The 16,492-nt window shown below is 38.4% G+C and overlaps 1 protein-coding gene across 1 annotated transcript in view; it reads left to right on the forward strand.

Moving 5' to 3' along the window:
- The window catches only part of col24a1 (collagen type XXIV alpha 1 chain), an 86,391-nt gene that overhangs the window by 60,665 nt on the left and 9,234 nt on the right, over nt 1–16,492 (forward strand). Inside the window, exons 32-47 of the mRNA XM_023340042.1 lie at nt 2,312–2,365; nt 2,994–3,047; nt 3,177–3,230; nt 3,449–3,502; nt 7,162–7,215; nt 7,712–7,819; nt 8,533–8,586; nt 9,001–9,108; nt 9,293–9,346; nt 9,551–9,604; nt 9,740–9,796; nt 10,328–10,381; nt 12,931–12,984; nt 13,137–13,190; nt 13,860–13,913; nt 14,562–14,669. Of these exons, the coding sequence (XP_023195810.1) occupies nt 2,312–2,365; nt 2,994–3,047; nt 3,177–3,230; nt 3,449–3,502; nt 7,162–7,215; nt 7,712–7,819; nt 8,533–8,586; nt 9,001–9,108; nt 9,293–9,346; nt 9,551–9,604; nt 9,740–9,796; nt 10,328–10,381; nt 12,931–12,984; nt 13,137–13,190; nt 13,860–13,913; nt 14,562–14,669 (1,029 nt within the window). The remainder of the gene's footprint in view (nt 1–2,311; nt 2,366–2,993; nt 3,048–3,176; nt 3,231–3,448; nt 3,503–7,161; nt 7,216–7,711; nt 7,820–8,532; nt 8,587–9,000; nt 9,109–9,292; nt 9,347–9,550; nt 9,605–9,739; nt 9,797–10,327; nt 10,382–12,930; nt 12,985–13,136; nt 13,191–13,859; nt 13,914–14,561; nt 14,670–16,492) is intronic.

The raw sequence follows: 16,492 nt of genomic DNA on the forward strand, positions 1-16,492 counted from the left end.
TGGATAAAAGAGCCAGTTTTCCACAGACGGGAGAAGAAGCAAACTAAGATCAAACAGAAAACCAGAAGCAGAGCCATATGCACTCTCCAAGTGATTATACTATAATACATCAGCAGAACATTTTCTTATTTATTCCATGGAGTAACTATCAGCTGCATAGTTAGTTTTGCTATGTTTCTACAGTGACAAATTCATTCCTGTACTTTTTCAATCTGGTAATTACTTTTACTGCTTCAAAGGTTGTTTACTCTTCTGTTTTAGCCAAATGTCCTTACAACCACACACATACAGCACACTCGTGCATTTCTCAAAATTTTCAAACCACTGTGCAATTAATATTTGAAATTAGATCACAAAACTATCATCCGAGCATATCTTTTCTAGACTAGCTGCAGATTTAGAGTGGCTGCCCAATATTAAATAAGAAATTTCTGCAGCTTATACATAATCGTAAACAACACCACTATGACATACTTCATGTGTATCTTGTGTGTGTTGGAGACTATAAACTTTTGTTCGTTTTACTGTGGACTTATGGCGCCATCGTGTGTCTGATAGCGTCTCTTTCAAAACTTAAGCTCTGAGAAAATCTGATTACCTCAGATGTGTGTAAATGTTAGCAGTAAAGGCAACTTTAAGTGAAAGCACTTTTCAGTGGTTTTAGCTTTTATCCAAAAACGTTTCTGCATTTCCATAAGGACTCTTGTTTCTCTACATGTCCAACACTTCCTCTTTCCTGCATTTTTGGGTATTATCTTATCTCTATGTTACTTTTGTTTTGTCAATAGAACTTCAATTCTAAGAATGCAGATGATGTTGAAATGATTTAAACAATTAAGCAGGTTTTTAGAGTTTCTTCCAATAAACAAAAATAATACATTTCAAATTGGAAAGTAATTATGTGATATGCAAAGTAATTGACATTAACGAATTACTTAAGTCATTTTATTAAATACAGCCATTCACATACACAGCAATTTCCACAAGCTTAGAGCTCATTAAACATCTCATGCAGTCAGCAGTTTTGTGCCCAGGTGTGATCTTCTTTGTTCCATGTTATTTATATCCTGTCAAAAGAGAGCTTTAGGAATGAGGAGGAAGCCATCATTACTTTGTAATGACAGACTTTAAGTTGCAGCCAAATCAACACCTTGCTACATCTTAAAAAAAAAAAGAGGAATGCACTTATGAGCCAAAATGGATAAAAATGTCATTAACATCATCCTGCCACGTTATCTCTATGAATAGAAGAAGAAGAATGTAAAAAGTTTGCCTTGAAGAATAAAAATGCTGCCATTACACAACAATGTAAATGTAAAAATCAAATTATTAAACGTTCCTTGAATTAAAAGTGACCCATTCCAGAGCTTCCACTGTATGAAGCTCCCTGTTTTTTTTTTTTGTTTTTTTATCTCATCCAGAAATTAGATGTAGTGTCTTCCCGTTTACTTATGGGTGTTGATGATGTAATTGCATTAAACCAAATTCATTGAACTCTGATGTGTCTCTTTATGTACTGCTTCTCAATTACTGTAAGTTCACAACTGCGGATTTGTGTCTTTTTTTTCAATTCCATAAACAATATATAATGTTCATTTAGTATAAATGCGTGTAAAATACAAGGTTTTTTTTTAGTTCTGCAGTTCTAACACACAATGTACAGTGTGCAACATGTGTAACTGATACAAAATCAGACACTGCAACTTAAACATTAAAAGAACAAATTGGACATTGTGTGACCGTATATTTCTCTGTGCTGTTTACTCACCACATGGTAAAAGCTATAACATTGTGTACTTAGCAGCAAAACACAAAATTTCACACTCTTCCTCTCAATGTACTTCCACTATTCTGGAAGACATCGAATCAAAATGTATGAAAGACCAAACTGGAACTGTTTTGTTTTCCATAATTTCTCAAATTTTGTCACTTCTTTTCTGTAGAGGATTTAACTATTATTAACTATTTCATTTACTCCTCATTGATGACCCATTGGTGTAATAGTAATGAAACTATCGCTTTTCCTTTATTTTTAGCAGCACTATGGTATCACTACTTTTTTTGCAGTGTTTCAAATTATAAAATCTTTGTTACACATAATTCAATGAGCCCCAGATTACACCAGTGTCATAACGTTACAGGGTTAGCCTGACGATGTGTTGATTGGGTTCAACAAATGAGGCACTACAGGATTGTCTGTACTGTCTATAGCAATGGTCAAAGAAAGTTTTTTTTTCTTTTTTTTTGTTTGTTTTCTGTGTTCTTGTAATTGAGTGAAAGAATGTGTCGACATGACTGTGTTTGTTTCCAGGGAAAGTCAGGTATTCCAGGGAACACTGGTGAGAAGGGCCCACAAGGGGAACCAGTAAGTATGCTCATCTGTGGTAGGAACGCGATTGTTTTAGGAAACTGTAATCAAACTACACACCAACAAGCAACCATCAAGCTTGTCTGTAATGATAAAATACACAAAATGAGGACTGCTTAAAAGGCTTCTTAAAGTGGAGGTTGGCCAGGTTGGAAGTATTTATTAAACACTCAAGAACCTCTGATGAACATCATTACTAAAAACTAAACTGTTTATGAGGAAGATTAGTGGTATGATAAATGTTTCTTTATGTTGCTTCCCCGCTTCTATACACCTGAGCGCTCCCAGCCTTTATTGGATTAGTCTTCAAGTTCTTGAATTACCTGGAAACCCACCAAATGCTCAGGGGTAAAAAGCATGTCAGACAATCAGACAAAGGCATGTTTTAAGATGGGAACATTGAGAAAAGCTAGAGGCTCTGGTAATGTAATGAGTCTTATCTTGTTTTTGGACAATGTTCAGCATCTTTATCCAAGGAATTCTCAGATCTCAATCTGCTTTTCTCAAATAACTTCTTTTTTTTTCATGTTGTGTTCCTTTATCATCACAAAGGAAAAAATTTATTCATTATCAAAAACATCTATGAAGTATCAAATGACCATTTTTCTTTATTGGATGTTCGTAGGGACCGAGAGGACCAACTGGGGAGCCTGGATCCAGTGGAGAGCAGGGACCTGAAGTACTTCAACATAACTTTTTATGACAAATAGTTTGTCTTTTACTTGACATTGACTTTAAAATCAGCATTGTTCATAACTCCCTAAACATTTTTGTGCACTTCCTTCCTCTTCTTGTGTATTTCTTTTAGGGTGTTCCAGGTGTAGAGGGAGGACCAGGTGCCATCGGAGAGCCAGGGTTAAAGGTTAGCAAAACATCGAAACATTTTTACATCTTTTAAAACCGTAAAAGCTGCAATCAGAAATGTGTAAACTTAAGTTTGTTCCAGGAAACACTGTTGCCTGTTTAAAAAGAAAATATATATATATTTTAATGACTATGAATGTTATGAATGCTGACACATGTATATTTAGTGTGTTTGATGAGCAGACAGTCATGTGTCGTCTCTTGCGTTTACTGTAGGGGGATGTTGGACTTCCAGGACCTGAAGGGGAACAGGGACAGGAGGGAATCAGAGTGAGTGATTAAAAATTACGTATTTGATGTTCTCCTTTCATATGTCTTCAGATCATGCTTAATATTCTGTGTATGAAATGTTTATACACATGCTTTTTTTTTAAAGACACCAGTAAAGAATAACCTTACGCCTGCATTGTTTCTCAAATCCAGCAGGGGGAGACTTATCTGCCTGCCAGCAAAAAAACAACTTTCCGTTTCTAATTTCATAAAAAATGTCAGTTAACATCTTTTTCATTATCTTGTGATGCTCATCAAAAATGTTAGACAAGGTTTACAATAGCTCTTCCATAGATGTTTAGCTGCTGACTGTAAAACATCAGTCCCTTAAATAACAGTTCAACATATGTTATCCATATGTTATCGTGACATAGAAAAGTATTTTCTTAGGACTGTTGTTTTTCCATGGTGGAGTGATTTCGAGTTATAGCAAAGCTATAAAACTTAAGAGATTTTATAAAAACAAATACTGAATAGATAATATAACATTTTATGTGGATACTTTTTAATCCATGCTGTCATGGGTACATATCAACATTACACTACTGAAAAGGCACTTTTTTTTCATTAATCTAATATAAAATTTTCCGTGTAGCATAAATCTCTACAGCTATCTTGGACACATGTGTGTGACTTGACTGATGAAGTTGCTGTCCGCACCTTATAAATGTGTCCTAAAGCCGGCAAAGTTGTTGCTTCACAATTCTTGCTCATCACACTTTTTCTTCCACTCGGCGTTCTATTATTATTATTTCATATAGCAATTTCTGAACAACTAACTTCTAAAACAATGATCTTTTATGGCATAACCCGCTAATGGAGTGTGTTGATGACTGTCTGCTCAAACTTTGAAGTTTTCCACATGATTATGTACTTCATTTTTTATTGATGTAACATTTAACCCCAGAACTATTAAAACCTCTGAAAGATTTAAATTTAAAATGACCAGACACCATTTAACCTCATAGTCATGTTTTTGGACTGTGAGTGAAAACCATAGTGCCCACCCATTCACAGGGAGAACATTCAAACTGTATGTAGAAAGACCCCAGGCTGGGATTCAGACCCAGACCCCGTATTCTGCCCGGCAACAGCGCTGTCACCTGCCCCAGTGTGCACAGCCGTGCATTCAAAACCGTTGCTGCTGTATGTTCTGTAGTCATTATAGACAACTCTACTGCTTTCCTTAAAACCCATAATTAATGTGACAGTAATGCCTATGGTGTGTAAACATCACATTATTTGATCCAGGAACCAGGGAAGAAGCTAAAACATGCAGGATTCCGCCTCTTGAGGACTGACTTTGGACACCACTGTATTGAAGTTGCAGCTTTTACAAATATATATATATATATATAAAAATTCCCTTCTCACCCACCGCGGGTGGTTCTTATCCTCTGAGCTCGGGTCCTCTACCAGAGGCCTGGGAGCTTGAGGGTTCTGCGCAGTATCTTGGCTGTGCCAAGGACTGCACATTTCTGGACTGAGATGTCTGATGTTGTTCCTGGGATCTGTTGTAGCCATTGGTCCAGTTTGGGGGTGACTGCCCCGAGGGCCCCGATGACCACAGGCACCACTGTGGTCTTCACCTTCCAGGCCCTCTCCAGTTCCTCCCTGAGGCCCTGGTATTTCTCTAGTTTCTCGTGCTCCTTTTTCCTGATGTTGCAGTCGCTTGGTATTGCTACATCTATCACAACGGCTTTCCTCTGTTGTTTATCCACTACGACAATGTCTGGTTGGTTCGCCATTACCATTTTGTCTGTCTGGATCTGGAAGTCCCACAGGATCTTAGCTCTGGCGTTCTCCGCCACCTTTGGGGGTGTTTCCCACTTTGATCCCGGGGTTTCCAGTCCATATTCTGCACAGATGTTTCTGTACACTATGCCTGCAACTTGGTTATGTCGTTCCATGTACGCTTTCCCTGCCAGTATCTTGCACCCTGCTGTTATGTGCTGGACTGTCTCAGGGGCCTCCTTGCACAACCTACACCTTGGGTCTTGTCTGGTGTGGTATATCCAGCTGGCTGGATAGCTCAATAGATAAGGCATCGGTATATCACCCGAGAGGGCAGGGTTCGAATCCAGTCTGGGTCCTTAGGCAAGACCCTTCAAGCTACTGCCTACCTCATGCCATGAGAGACACAAAAATGCATAACATGCCGGCTCAGACGTCGCCCGGCCAAACAAGGTCTGCGTCAGGTGTTGGGGAACCAGAGCACCTTGATGACAAATGGGCTACTGGAACAAGACGGAAATGGGCGAGAGATGAAAATGTGGATATATATATATATATAATTTTTTTTTCTGTATTTGATAAAACTGTCTCCATGTCTTAACAGTACGAAACAGATAATCTGTGAGAAGATGGAGCTTCTCCACCTGCTCATTGAGCTCCTATTGTCATCTGCAACAGTGCACGGCTCCCGGCCAAAAACAACCAATCAGAGCCAGGAAATCAACACTGCTCAATGTACTAATGGTGGAAAAATGACTTACTGTTCCAGGAAAACTATTTATCCACTGACATTGGTGGCCATGCTAACTACTGTTAGCATTCACGGTGGGCTATGTACCAGATGTAGCATAGCAGAGATCCAGGGGAATGGATGAACATGAGAATGATTGACAGCACTAAGACCCTCCTCCTGGCTCTGGTTGGTTGCTTCTGTATTTCTGCCGAGAAGACAGAGGAGCTCAATATAATGCAGCTTTGAAGACATGAAAAATATAATAATATTAAATGCATTCAGTTCTTTATCTGTTTTTATCTGTGCCAAGCAAAATTATATGTGCAGTAAAACTTAAAACAATAAATAAAAAGAAACCACAAATTATACTGAAGTGACAATCAGAAGTCATCTGAGTGCAGTTGTCTTAGTTAAAGCATATATTATGAAATCTTAATTCTGGTCTATTCTTCCCTTTCTCTCTGCCCTTCCACCTTTCAAGCTGCTGTTGAATAAAGGCCACCAGTAGAGTATAAACCTTTAACATTTTTTACATCTAAAAAAGCGTTAGGATATACAACAATTTAAGATTAAGAGTTCATGACTCAGACCGTAGTCACATAAAATCTGCTAATGACTCACTAAAACACTGAGTGTTTTCCTTGTGTGTCCCAGACAGCTGCAGTCGTTCACCACAGAGACGTCCTTGTGCAGATTGTGCTGTGAATGTCTCATTGCTGACTCACTAATGGACTGAACATCTTAAGTGAAGTTTTTACAGTGCACATTAATAATGTTCAAGTGCTGTGATGTTCAAAGTGCTGTGTTACACTGCTGAGGCTCTGTGAACATAATATGTCAAAGTGCCACAGAAAGTAAAGGTGTTTTATCCTCTTTTATGTCTCAATTTATCTAAAGTCACGGAGGCTTTAGAGAGAAATGACAGTATTGGTCTATTATAAACCAGACATTCGCACTTATCAGTTATTCTGAAGACAGCTTTGATACTGTTCACATTCATTGTTAAGTTTTTGTTCTGGCACCACAATAAAGATGGTGCTTACTATCCTAACTGTTCTTCTGAAATACACATTTAGTAGAAAACATGCTTCTGTAAATAGTCTTTTTTATTTTTCTTGCATTGTCTCTGATTTAGCTGGTAGATCTCTTCGAGAAAAAAACGTTTTTGTTTCAAACTGTAATTCACTCACAGGGTCCACCTGGCCCCCCAGGGGAAGATGGCCCACAGGGGAAAGATGGAGCGAAGGTAAGAACAGAAAATCTTTTTTAAAGACTATTTAAAATGTTTTTAATAAATGTGACAGTTTAGATTAAAGCTAAACCTGTTTAGATTTGGAAAAATAATCCATTTAATCTTCTAATAGAATTTCAAAATCTTATAACAAGATGAATATTCAGTTGTTTCTGTAGCTTTTTTAAATTTTTACTTTAATTTTGAATGGAGTCAGTTGGAGCACGAAACAGGATTACAAGACTCCTACACATGCCCGAAAAGTTTGGAGAAGTACAATATTTGATTAATATATTTTCCAGGTTTTCATAAGTATGGAAAAAGAAAATATGAATAAATATTTGGACTTCCAAAACCATCCATCCCTCCATCCAAAAATAGGCTAAAAACAACAACGTATTCTGGAAAGTTGGGTTTGGAAACTGGGATTTCTGCATGAAAAACATGAATCTTACTTGTCACCTCACCCACCCTGGGTATGTGTTTCACTCTTTGTCTCTGAATCTTTCAGGGTGACCCTGGTGAGCGTGGCCCTTTGGGGGAGCCTGGGGACAAAGGACTTGAAGGAGATCCGGGGCCCCAAGGACCAGCAGGAATACCTGGGAAACAGGGCTTTCGCGTAAGTTATTTTTTTGCCTTCCAAAATTTACTGTCAGATTTTAAAATTACAAATAAATCATGCTCATAATTATTCATGGCAGATGAAGCTGGGCAGTGGCACTGTTGCCTTCCAGTGAGAAAGTCCTGGGTTTGAATCCCAGCTTTAGCTGTTAGGTTGATTTTTGTCAGCACTGGAGATGAGCATCAGCACTCTCCTGACGCTGGATCAGCAGATAGATTTAATGGATGGATAGTTTCATTTATTCCAACACAAAGATGTAGTATTTTAACAGTAGTGTGTAAAAAAATGGCAGCTTACAGTTTGAATTACAATGCAGCTAAGTCTTGTGTGTTTGAGGACAACTGACAATCTTCCTTAAACAAAGACTTTTATTATGATGCATTCATGAATTCTGATGTTCTGCCACTAAAGCATCAAGGTCGTTATAAAGCAATACGAGATGTGATGTGGTTTATATAGTGTCAAAAATTACATCAGTCATGATAATAATATCACCGACGCAATTGTTTTCAGTAAATGCAACCAGATTACAAGCTTTGATTAACTTTTTGGTTGTTTTCTAAAACAACCAAACAACTGAGTTCCTTCACAAAAGGAAGTGCCTAAATTATAAAATCCTCTCAGGCAGTTAAGTCAGGGGTTGACATTCAGCAGTTCAATCAGTTGTGCCACTAAGCATAAAAACATGTTTTATTTCATGTTGTTGAAAGGGCCCAGAAGGAAAACTTGGCCCTCCAGGGAACAGAGGACGCCACGGAAAGAAGGTTAGGATCTTCCATATTTAAAAGTACCTTGCAAAAATGTACCTTACTGTTACCCTAAGTAATAAGAATCTATAGAGCGGGTTGTGGATTTGTGTGTCAGTAGTTGAGATGTCTTTTGGGTAATGTCTCCACCAGTTTTCACCCTCGGAAACTGATATTCTTCTGCCTCTGAAAGATCTTCAAAGTCCAATTTTTGAGTCTCTTACTTGATTTACTGTTTTATATGCACATGTTTTTTTCTGTCCCACTGATTGCTTGTTCTCTTGTTTTAAAAAAAAACAGTTTGAAATAAATAAATGAATAATATGACCTATCCCTGATCAAAATGTAAAAGGTGAATTTCTTTCTGTCTCCTTTTTATTCTATCCTGTGCCATTTTTTCCAACCATAAACGGATCTTTTGGATATTTGCAGGGAGAGAGGGGCCCTCCAGGTCTTGCTGGTGAGATTGGCTCTCGAGGGGACATCGGCCAACCGGGCGAGGCAGGGCTGAAAGGGGCCCGGGGAACTCGAGGCCCTCCTGTTAGTTCAAATTTGTTCTACTTTTCCGTTTGCTTTGGATTGCCTTAGAATCAAACTAAAACTACTGTAGATGGAAACAATATCATTGAATATGAGTTGAAAGCTAAATTAGTGAGAGTCACTATGGTGTTTGAGTAAAATAAAACAAAAGCTTTATGTAGTTATTTGATTTTTTTTTTCTCAGGGTCAGCCAGGAGTCATGGGGCTTGAAGGGCAACCAGGACTGTCAGGATACCCAGTGAGTTTTTCATGTGTATTATATTACAAAACACTTTACACTTCAGAAATACTACATGATCAGAGTCATAAGGATATTTTTGAGTTGAGAACACCAGTCCTCAAATTAGAGAACATTATTAATGATAAAATATCACATTTGATTTATATAGGACAGCCATTTATGTTTATTATGTATAACTAAGACAACATTTGTCTTTCATAGGGGCACCCTGGCAAACCTGGGCCCATTGGACCACCGGGACCCAAAGGTGAAAAGGTAATATGATCTAAATTAGCGATCCAAATTAAAATACTTCCAAAGAATTTAAAAGTGTTTAAGTGTGAAAATGTATTGGCTTGAGTTGTTGCATAGATTGTGACTGTGACTGTGTGCTCCTGCGATGCATCCCAGGGTTATCCAGGCGAGGACAATAAGACTCCAGGACCACCAGGGCCCTTAGGTGAACCAGTAGGTCTTGCTTTCCTTCAAACTCTGCTTTTTATGCAATTTTTACTCTGCCATATAAAAAAAACAATGTTTTTATCTTCCATAAAAAACACTTATACTTTAGGAAAACTGCAGTGTTCTCTTTTTATTTTCCTTGCGTTGCATTTATTTCCTGTGCATTAGTTGTTATACTGAGATCTACTGTTGTGTCAAATGGAAATTTGTTTAGTAAAAAGTCATGAGGCCTTTCAGCTTTGGTTGTGGCAAAAATAATCCAAGATAATTTCAAGACATAATAGAAAACGTCCTATTTTCATCACAAAAAAATAAGACTTTAACAACCTTACTCTGTAATTAATAAATGGCAACCTCATTTTTAGGATTTACAGTGCAGAGTATGATCATTAAAGTGGGAGTCACTTCTTTGATGAAGCTGAACAAGTACTGTATGTTGCACTGACAAGTAACTATGTTCAAGTAGGATTGCAGCCAAGGAGAATCAAGCCAATGTATTGCACATGTTTTCATGTAGCTGCATGATTGTCTACTCAGGGGCCTCCAGGAGAGCGTGGGGAACGTGGGGAGCCAGGAGACGAAGGATACAAGGTTGGTAAAACCACGAAAACAATGCTATGTGTTACAGTACAGGGCAAGGCTATAGTAAATGCAAATTTTTCTTTGTTTTCTTTGAGAGGTTTAGACATTTATATTTAACCTGTAAGTAAAGTGAGAAACTGTGTTTACTGATTTCAAACACTGATTCTTTCTTTGTTTGTTTGTGCTGTTTTCACGTGATCTCATAAATAGAATAGTAATCTGTCACTGTAAGTGATAGATTAAGATTAATCTAACTAAGCAAATCAATATATATAAAAAAATTCCCTTCTCACCCACCGCGGGTGGTTCTTATCCTCTGAGCTCGGGTCCTCTACCAGAGGCCTGGGAGCTTGAGGGTTCTGCGCAGTATCTTGGCTGTGCCAAGGACTGCACATTTCTGGACTGAGATGTCTGATGTTGTTCCTGGGATCTGTTGTAGCCATTGGTCCAGTTTGGGGGTGACTGCCCCGAGGGCCCCGATGACCACAGGCACCACTGTGGTCTTCACCTTCCAGGCCCTCTCCAGTTCCTCCCTGAGGCCCTGGTATTTCTCTAGTTTCTCGTGCTCCTTTTTCCTGATGTTGCAGTCGCTTGGTATTGCTACATCTACCACAACGGCTTTCCTCTGTTGTTTATCCACTACGACAATGTCTGGTTGGTTCGCCATTACCATTTTGTCTGTCTGGATCTGGAAGTCCCACAGGATCTTAGCTCTGGTGTTCTCCGCCACCTTTGGGGGTGTTTCCCACTTTGATCTCGGGGTTTCCAGTCCATATTCTGCACAGATGTTTCTGTACACTATGCCTGCAACTTGGTTATGTCGTTCCATGTACGCTTTCCCTGCCAGTATCTTGCACCCTGCTGTTATGTGCTGGACTGTCTCAGGGGCCTCCTTGCACAACCTACACCTTGGGTCTTGTCTGGTGTGGTAGATCTGGGCCTCTATTGCTCTGGTGTTTAGGGCCTGTTCCTGGGCAGCCAGGATGAGGGCCTCTGTGCTGTCCTTGAGTCCAGCTTTTTCCAGCCATTGGTAGGATTTACTGATATCAGCCACTTGGGTTATTTGCTGGTGGTACATCCCATGTAGGGGCTTGTCCTCCCATGATGGTATCTCTGGCACCTCAACCTCCGTTCCCTGTTGTCTGAGATATTCACTGAGCACATTGTCTGTTGAGGCTTTGTCCCTGATGTATTTATGGATCTTAGTTGTTTCGTCCTGGACTGTGGTTCTCACACTCACTAGTCCTCTGCCTCCTTCCTTGCGGCTCGTGTACAGTCTCAGGGTGCTGGATTTGGGATGGAACCCTCCATGCATTGTTAGTAGTTTTCTAGTCTTAATATCCGTGGCTTTTATCTCCTCCTTTGGCCAGCTAATTATTCCAGCAGGGTATCTGATTACTGGCAGGGCATAGCTGTTTATCACACGGATTTTGTTCTTGCCATTGAGCTGGCTTCTCAGGACTTGCCTTATTCGTTGGAGGTATTTAGCTGTGGCTCCTTTCCTTGTGACCTCATCGAGGTTGCCATTTGCTTGTGGTATACCTAGGTACTTGTAACTGTCCTCTATGTCTGCTATTGTTCCTTCTGGGAGTGAGACCCCTTCTGTGGGGATGACCTTCCCCCTCTTTGTGATCAGCCGACCACACTTCTCTAGTCCAAATGACATCCCAATGTCCGTGCTGTAGATCCTGGTGGTGTGGATCAGTGAGTCGATGTCTCGTTCACTCTTGGCATACAGCTTGATGTCATCCATGTAGAGAATGTGACTGATGTTGGCCCCATTTTTGAGTCGGTATCCGTAGCCAGTCTTGTTGATAATTTGGCTGAGGGGGTTCAGGCCTATGCAGAACAGCAGTGGGGACAGAGCATCTCCTTGGTATATGCCACATTTGATGGACACTTGTGCAGGTGGTTTGCAGTTGGCTTCAAGGGTGGTTTTCCACAGCTTCATCGAGTTTGCAATGAAGGCTCTCAGAGTCCTGTTGATGTTATACATCTCTAAGCATTCAATGATCCAAGTATGCGGCATTGAGTCATAGGCTTTCTTGTAATCAATCCAAGCCATGCACAGCTTGGTGTGTCGGGTTTTGCAGTCTCGGGCAACTGTGCGGTCTACGAGGAGTTGGTGTTTGGCTCCTCTGCTATTTACACCGATACCTTTCTGTGCCGTGCTCATGTGTGTATATATATATATATATATATATATATATATATAAAATGCAACAAATATATATTAAAAAATAATGTATTATTTTCTTTAAAATGATTTGCAATAACATTTTTTTGTGGAAAGTTGACATACAAATATAAATATATTTTAACATTGTTTTACTAAAATTGACTAAAGTCGCTAAAAATGTGACCACAGTTGCCTTATTGTGTTATTAGATAAAAAATAAATGAATAATTATACAGTACTATTTACTCTAGTGACATTGTGGCAAATGGCATCGAACATGCAGCAACATTCCTTCAATCCAGAAAAATTTGTATCTAGTATGAGTATTTAAAGTTGATTCGAAAAGCATATGATCATGTCTCAATTATCAATCTTCCAGGGTCATGTTGGTGTGATTGGACCTCGTGGCAGGATTGGACCACCTGGCCCACCGGTGAGTCAACAGACTCAAGCCTCTAATGGAATTAGCAGTATAAACAGAGTTTTATTCCATTACCTACTGCTCTAAAATATCACATTAACACAATTTTGATACGGATAATAAGTTTTATTGGTTGTAAGTGTTTATATTCTTGCATGGTAAAGGGACTACCTGGCCAGCCTGGAGAAGCAGGAGTTAAAGGAGGAAAAGGGCCTCCAGTGAGTCACTGCACATATATTACCTGCACATTTAAAGTGTAACATATGTAACTTAAAAACATCTTGAAAACAAGATTAAAAAGTGTCCAGACTCTCAATTCAGAGAGATGTTCTAAGCTACACAATGGCATCAGACAAGCAACTAGGTAAATAGTTTGTCGTCGCCACTTATTTACCTGTTATTTTCTCTTTACCTTTTGGCTTCGGTTCAGTCTCTTTTTGTGAGGAACACTAAAAGCAACATCTGCTGCCATCTGTTAGTAACCCTCATCATTTGGTCTGACATGAAAACACTGGAGACTTTGTCTGGTTTCCTGTTTATGCCTGTTTTAAATTAAAAGCTTTAGTAAACCATAACATGTTGGAAACCTCTGAAGCTACAAATAACTTCAGAGGTATTTTGTCTTTCTGGATATGACTTCTGTGTAATTGTCTAGTGGGAAAGTGTGATATTGCTGTTTAATATTTTAGTATTAAATTTTTTTATTATTTTATGATTTGAGAAAAAATTCCGCTTGACACAATGACTTGTTTACAGATGTTTATTCCATGTTTTCCTGACAGAATAGTTGAAATATACAAACGCTGCACGACTTGAGTTGCTTGAAAGTCTTGTCCTCTACATTGACTTTTATTTGTGCCTTACATTTCCTGTTTTTCACATTTTAGGGCTCAGCTGGAAAGAAAGGAGTGAGGGGTCTGAATGGAGCCCCTGGTGCTGAAGTGAGTGTCACATTACATCAAACAATTGTCTGGCTTAGACAGAAACTACTGCAACATTTTTACTGCTGTGTAAACTTCATATATTTTTTTAATAAAAAACAACTTTGCCTGCTGAAAAAGCCAGATACTATTTTTATTTTACTCTGCACTGAGCAGCGATAGAAAGCATGCCTTCTGAAGAGACTGTGGCTTGAGTGAGAAATATTTTCACTGAAACAATTATGTAAAGGAAATTAACAAAACCAAGCTTACAAGCTTCTCAATGTTAAGTAATGAAGCTTTTTTAGCAAATGATTAAAGAAGAATACCTAGTCCCATTCACTTTGGAACAAAACTTAAAATTTAATTTTAGGTTTTCAAATATAGCTTTGGAGTGTCCATACAGCAAAAATACGACTTATTTTTTAAGGTTTATTTTAATCTTAAGACTCCAGACACTGATGTGTGTCCCAGTGTAAGAGGAAAAAGAAAACTATTGACACCAGGTGCTTTAACAAGAATGCGTTTGGGATTATCATCATATAAGGACAGTGTTGGCATGTACAAATGGCCTTCAGCCTGAAATTTACTATAATTTAATTTCCTTTTGGGATCAATAAAGTATTTTTGAATTTGAATTTTTAAATAAGTGATGTTGTAATTCTCCAGGGTCCAACTGGTTTACCTGGACTCACGGGACTGAAAGGTTATGCAGGTCCAGATGGTCTTCCAGGACTGAGTGGCTTACCAGGTCTGCCAGGAAAACAAGGCCGACAGGTAACAGCTGCATTGCATTGCGGAAGATTGTGGCTGTTTGGTTGTGATTAAAGCTTTTAGCATACACAAATGCTACAAACAAGTCTAAAGTGCACAGATGTTGGAGATAACTTCTGACCAGCCTTAAAAGTATGTTGTCACAATCTGGTGGTTTTATAATCTTAGTAAAATAAATTTGTAATTTATTTTACTAATCTTTGAAACTTTTTTCACATTCATATCTTGGTCAGTTTATATTTATTTTGGTTTTATTTTTATTTATTGTCTGTGGCCTTTTATTTTTGCCATTTTTACCTTTAATCATTACATTTTTTTTTTTAAATCATAACATTATTTTTCTTTTATTTCACTCATTCCTTGTTTAGCACTTTGGTCAGTGCCCTTTCTAAAGTGCTTCATAAATGAACTTGGCTTTGCTTGACTTGTTTGATTTTATTGGTCTCACCTGATTGTAGCACTGTGGGTTTATTTAAACATGTCAGCAGCCAAACTGGAGAATTTTATACAGGCTTGGAAAGTCAGGTTCCCTTGTGTGAATTTCATTTACACAACGCCATATAAAAATCTAGTGTGACTAATTCAGGAATCTCTTGTTTTTTTTGGTAGTTTATCTCACAGAGTAATGCAGATATTACATTTTAAGTGATCGTTTTTGGACAGGAATGTGTCATTTCATCACATAAACTATCCAATCAGTGTAATTTTGTTGACGTTTTATTGTATTGTATTTTTTTTATTTACCTCCATAAACCTCAGCCAAAGGAACGCAGATGGCCGAACCTAAGAATAGTTTTAATGTGCAAAAACATTGCATAGTCTAGTGAAGAGGATGTTAAAAATGTTATGACATGTAATTTAAGTTGAAGTAATATTAGACTGACTTGCCAAGCTCCACAACAACATTGTAAAATTATCACCCAGGCCACGTAGGAGCCTCTGCTGAGCAGTTCCCATTTTTTAATGGCCTAGTGTGTGTTCAAAACCAGATATGCATTGATTTCCAAACAACCCATAAAGCCTATAGCCTCTATACTCAAGAGGGCTTGCATGTTCACATGTGTTTTAATGGCCACTGCCGGAACTGGGGGAATTTTCCTTAGCGTGGAATTTTGCCCAACTCTACATCCAACTGTAAATCAATCATCTTAGTTCTCCACAACATTTTCCATAGCTCCAGTATTCACCATGCATATGCGTGAGAGAGTTGCTGCTCCATCCTAATTAAATCTCAAGAAGTTGAAGGATTACAAAAAAACCTTTAACTCCTTTTGGGGTTTCATGACAGCTCTGCAATTTTCGTCTGATTCTCAACTTGTCAAATCGTCTAAAAGAGATTGAAGAATAGAAGCCGTATCTGGGATGACTGCGAGCTCTGTGTGTTTTCTAGTGAGTCTTTCAATTTTGCTTCACCACACAGCAAATGGAGCAGAAAACCACCATACACTACAAAGGAACAACTGTTACTGTTTTAAAAAATTTTTAATTAAAGGGGAAAATACTTGGTTTTAGTATTCATTAAGTTTTACTAGCTTTTATGGTGAAGCAGAATTAGACAGTAAGTCATTGACCACTGGTAGAGTTTGTGTGGCACCCTTAAAACTCAAGAAACAGTGTAATCAGAAAATCACACAACTTTGGTATTTTCTCTCATAAGTAACAAACCCTCCTACCCTACATGAGGACATTTTCTTGCTGTTGTATTGCTACCTTCTTTGTTGCATCTAGCTGTGAAGCAGAAGGCATTGAAGAAGAAAGATACTTGTCGAAAACATGGGTGGAAATTATTTTTGTGTTCATAACGTTTAATACAACAATATGTTTTG

This window comes from Xiphophorus maculatus, chromosome 9, assembly GCF_002775205.1.
Source record: "Xiphophorus maculatus strain JP 163 A chromosome 9, X_maculatus-5.0-male, whole genome shotgun sequence".
NCBI lineage: Eukaryota > Metazoa > Chordata > Actinopteri > Cyprinodontiformes > Poeciliidae > Xiphophorus > Xiphophorus maculatus.